General features: G+C 40.5%; 1 protein-coding gene across 9 annotated transcripts in view; it reads right to left on the bottom strand.

Moving 5' to 3' along the window:
* Positions 1–4,145, bottom strand: part of NAP1L4 (nucleosome assembly protein 1 like 4) — a 60,809-nt gene that overhangs the window by 24,474 nt on the left and 32,190 nt on the right. For all 9 annotated transcript variants that reach the window (XM_019519714.1, XM_019519713.1, XM_019519712.1 and 6 more), the window contains one exon: positions 1,239–1,378. In XM_019519714.1, coding sequence (XP_019375259.1) covers positions 1,239–1,378 — 140 coding nt within the window. The remainder of the gene's footprint in view (positions 1–1,238; positions 1,379–4,145) is intronic.

Raw genomic sequence — 4,145 nt, 5'->3', positions numbered from 1 at the left:
CTCCCTCCCTTCCTCCTTCACTATGGGGGCCTGCCCACCCCAGCTCCCAGCCCTTTAAAAAAAAGCCTCAGTGCTCACCAAGTGCTGCCTGGCAGGGGGTGATCCTTGCTGCACCCCACTGCATGGGGGGCTCTGCACAAGACCCCCAACCCTCCCCCCCCAACAGACTGAGTCAGTTATTAGATAAGAAGTGCTAAAGAGACCCCACTAAAGCTCCCAATCTATACAGACATTCAGTGAGCTAATGCGATGCCTCTTCTGGGCACATGCTGGACTCAGTCCAGAGTGCACAGAGTTTAAAGTAAAGCTCCAGGGTTTTTTTTGTTTTTTTGTTTTTTTTAAATGTCTGTAAGCAGCCTTAAAGATTTTGCCAATAAATGTAGGTGCCTGCAGACTGAGGCACCAAGGCAGTTAGGCAGGCATTTTTTAAGTAGCTCGCTTGCATTTAGACACTTAATTTCCTCCAGAAATTGCTCTTTAGGAACAAATTTTTTGGCTTTAGCCCTAATTTTCTGACTAAAAAAAGGCCAACTCCCAGAAAAATCTGTAAAAATCTGTATAATTACAGCTGCCTGCACAATTTTCAAAGGTGAGTTATTTTTTTTCCCCAGGAGATACTCCTCCTGGGGAACATTGTACCCACCAGGAGATATTCCTTCTGTAAACAAACATCATACCCTACTTTTGAGTGCAATATTTTTTTTATACTCGAGGCATGTTCACAAGAGTACTAGAACCAACGACCCTGTCAGACAGTCCGCCTACTCAAAGGCCAAAAAGATATTCACTCATGCATGATTACCTACATGTTTTTTCTTCTGGACTGAAGAATGATAATGTAATAGCAGTTGCTGATGGTTTATTTGCAAACTGGATAAGTGTCCAATAGGAGATGGATTGAGACCACCATTAAGTTTGCACAAAAATGCAAGCATCACTTTTTAGTTGCTACCTCTCTGATCTGAAATCAGAGACACTGACTTAGAAGTGAAAGGTTAGTCTAATTATTTAACCCTTAGCCTGTAAAAACTTAACAATTAAATAACACTATTTTCTTTCACATGTATGCAATGCGGTGCTTAACAAAATTCTTTGAGCTTACCACTTTTACCACCAGTTGGGCAGTTTTGTCCCAAAGGCTCTTTATATATTGCCTACCATTACCATGATAAAGAAAAGAGCATCTAAAGAACATGGACTAGAAACTCATAACGTCTTAAAGCGCAAGTTTTCCTTACCCCTCACAATCAACTATTTCAGGGCCTTCAAATGAAAAAGGATCCGTCTTGTCTGGTTCTGACTTCATCTTGTAGGTTTTTGTCAGGACTGAATTAGTAAAGTAGTCATTGGTCCCAAAGTGGAACTCTAATGAGAAAGACTTAAAAAAAAAAATTATTATTGTTAGAATTCAAATCTAATTTGATCTTTATAATTTTGAACTAATACAGGGAAGAGCAAGGCAAAGTTTAAAAGCGTCCCACTACGCAACAAATCTAATTCTACTACTGTTACAAACTGCTGGGGCTCAAAGTTACTTATACAAGACTTGAAAATGCTAAGCCAACTAAGTAAATCCATTTAGGTTTGTCCCCAGATGTAGAAGAGAGACAGAATGTGTCAGTCTTCCCATCTGGGACTTAGTGTAGCACTGGAATGGAACCCATTTCCAGGAAGATACTGTCAACAGGTTACGAACAGTGCAAAAGGCAAAAAGAAAAACACGTTGATAGAGTCTGTCCTAAAACTAAACATTACAATGGCGTAACTTTCAAAGCTTTACTGCAATTTTGTTTAAACTAAGCGATTACTTTAGTTTGCAGATATACAGTTCTTCCACCCCTTAGTACATGGTCACAGTCTTCCTGAGACCAATTCCCATTCCAAAGCTCTTGCATGATTCAGAAAATCTGCTCAAGATATACTGCAGGGAAGATTCACTACGGGCAACCAAGGCCGCATAATGTACAAACAGGAACTCTCTCAGAACCAGTTCTTTTAACCTGGTTTTCATTCTAAACCTTGCAATGTTGAACAAGCCTCCATCTAGTCTGGTTCAAAGATAAATGCCATCATTGCTGCCCTTGAATGGATTAAGAAGCAGGAATGAAGAGCAGAGGTTAAAGAGCACAGAGGCTAAGGCATCGTTTCACCCTGTTGTTGATGTCACAAGCATTGGATTCCTCATTTTCATAATACTACAGGTGCCTTCATACCTTGATGTAATGGAGTAAATGATACTCAACAGTTTGGGGGAGAGCAGCAGAGCAGGGGATACAGTTTCTTCAGAACAGTAAAAAGGCCCTGTCTGTTAACCGTATCAAAGGCCTGTGTCAATCAAGAAGACTCCATACATTGGTATTTGTTTTTAATACGTTTGACCGAAGATATCATATCAATGGTAGAGCATCCTGAGCCTCACAGAATCTATCCTGAAAGTCATTCACCTAGAGATTGCAGCTTAAGCAGCATGATGCAAGTGACAGTTTTTATGACAATATTCAACAGGAGGTACCTATATAGTTGTCAGAATTGCTTATAGCCCCTTTGGTTTTGTACAACTGTACAACCCGATCACCTTCAAAATCCTGTGGTACTACTTCCTCTTTTCAACAGAGCAATATAACTTCATGGAGCTTTTGAACTAACTCACTGTTGGCACATTTGTAGATTTCAGCAGGCAGACCATCATTTCTGGATGCTTTGGTGCCAGGAATCCATTTACTGTCTTTCTGCAGATCTTCTCATGTAGGCTCAATGTCCAAATCCATCATTACTGCAAACTGTGGTAATCCTTCAAGTTCTGCGAGTTTGATTTCAGTCTCTATGGAGCATACATTTCCATAGTGTTCAATCCAATGCTTGAGTTGTTTTTATCCATCAGTGGTGGTATTTCCATTTAAGTCTTTAGCCAGAGCTGTTTTCTTCTCAACTGGACCAACTGTTCATTTGATGCTTTTGTACATTCCGTGGCTATCACCTGCATTGGCTGTTTCCTGAATATCACAGGGTTTCAGCCAAAAATCTTGGGCACACCTCTTAGCCTCCTTTTGTATATCTCTTCAATCCTCTCTCAAGGTTTTCTAGAATTAGTGTTGGGAGATTTCCTATAATTGGTTAGCACTGTCCTTTTGTTCTCCACCTGAGGTAAAAAGGTTTCAGAGTCCTCTTCAAGCCAGTTTGCATTTTTCCCCAAACACTGTTATAGTACCATTGTACATGTTAAGTTTTTAAGCTTTCCCAAGCCTTGGAGGCTGAGTTGTGAGACAAATCTGATTTTACAACTTCATTAAATAGCCTGCATTTTTCTGTCTTTAGGTTTGCTCATGTCTTTCTGAGGACAACTTGTAGTTTTGCTATGATGGATCTTCTTGATGTTGATTCTAACTTTGCAGCAGACTAAGGGATGGTCAGTGTCACAGTCACCACTGTGTTAAGACCGCTTGTGCAGGATCTCTTTCAGGTGGTTGCACCTGGTCAGTACTAAATCTAATTGGTGCCAGTGCCCTGACCTTGGATGTTTCCACAATGTCCGTCTTGCGATTTTTCTCAACAAAGTAGTTGTTGGTAAACACACAGATTTGGGCTTGCAGAGTTCTAATGCTCACTGGCCATTTTCATTCATATTACAATTTCCATGTTTGCCCAGAATACCAAACCAATTCTTAAAACTACATCAACAGAGGTTGCCAAGTACTATAATGGTCTCATTTCTGTGAGCTCTCTCAACCTCTTCAAGCTGCTGGTTGAAAATATTACCCTTGTCACTAGCTTGAAGGGTGGGTACACACATTAACCAATGTGATGAAGGTGTTCCACGTACTCTGAGCATCATGAGTCAACCAGATACAGCAATGGAGTTTTCACAGAAAGATAGCACGCTGCTTCTAATGGCAAAGCCTACTCCCTGCTCTCTCCCTTCTCCTGCTGGCTTCCTATGCCAGAATATGGTGCAATTATTCTCTTGGATAGAACCTCATCTGAAAGGGTAATTTCCAATAATGCAGCAATGTCAATTCTGAATCTAACCAATTCATAGGTAATTCAGGGTAGTAACAAGACTAAAAAAGGGCAAGAAAAACTGAAGATCATAAAACCTGGAATCAATAACTGGTAGCATACCTGTATCTTGAGACTCCCTCCAAAAC

The sequence above is a fragment of the Gavialis gangeticus genome, unplaced genomic scaffold (genome assembly GCF_001723915.1).
Source record: "Gavialis gangeticus isolate Ggan-Ray unplaced genomic scaffold, GavGan_comp1, whole genome shotgun sequence".
Lineage (NCBI taxonomy): Eukaryota > Metazoa > Chordata > Crocodylia > Gavialidae > Gavialis > Gavialis gangeticus.
Note: the sequence above shows the minus strand (reverse complement) of the source record. Positions and strands in the feature narration are given on the sequence as shown.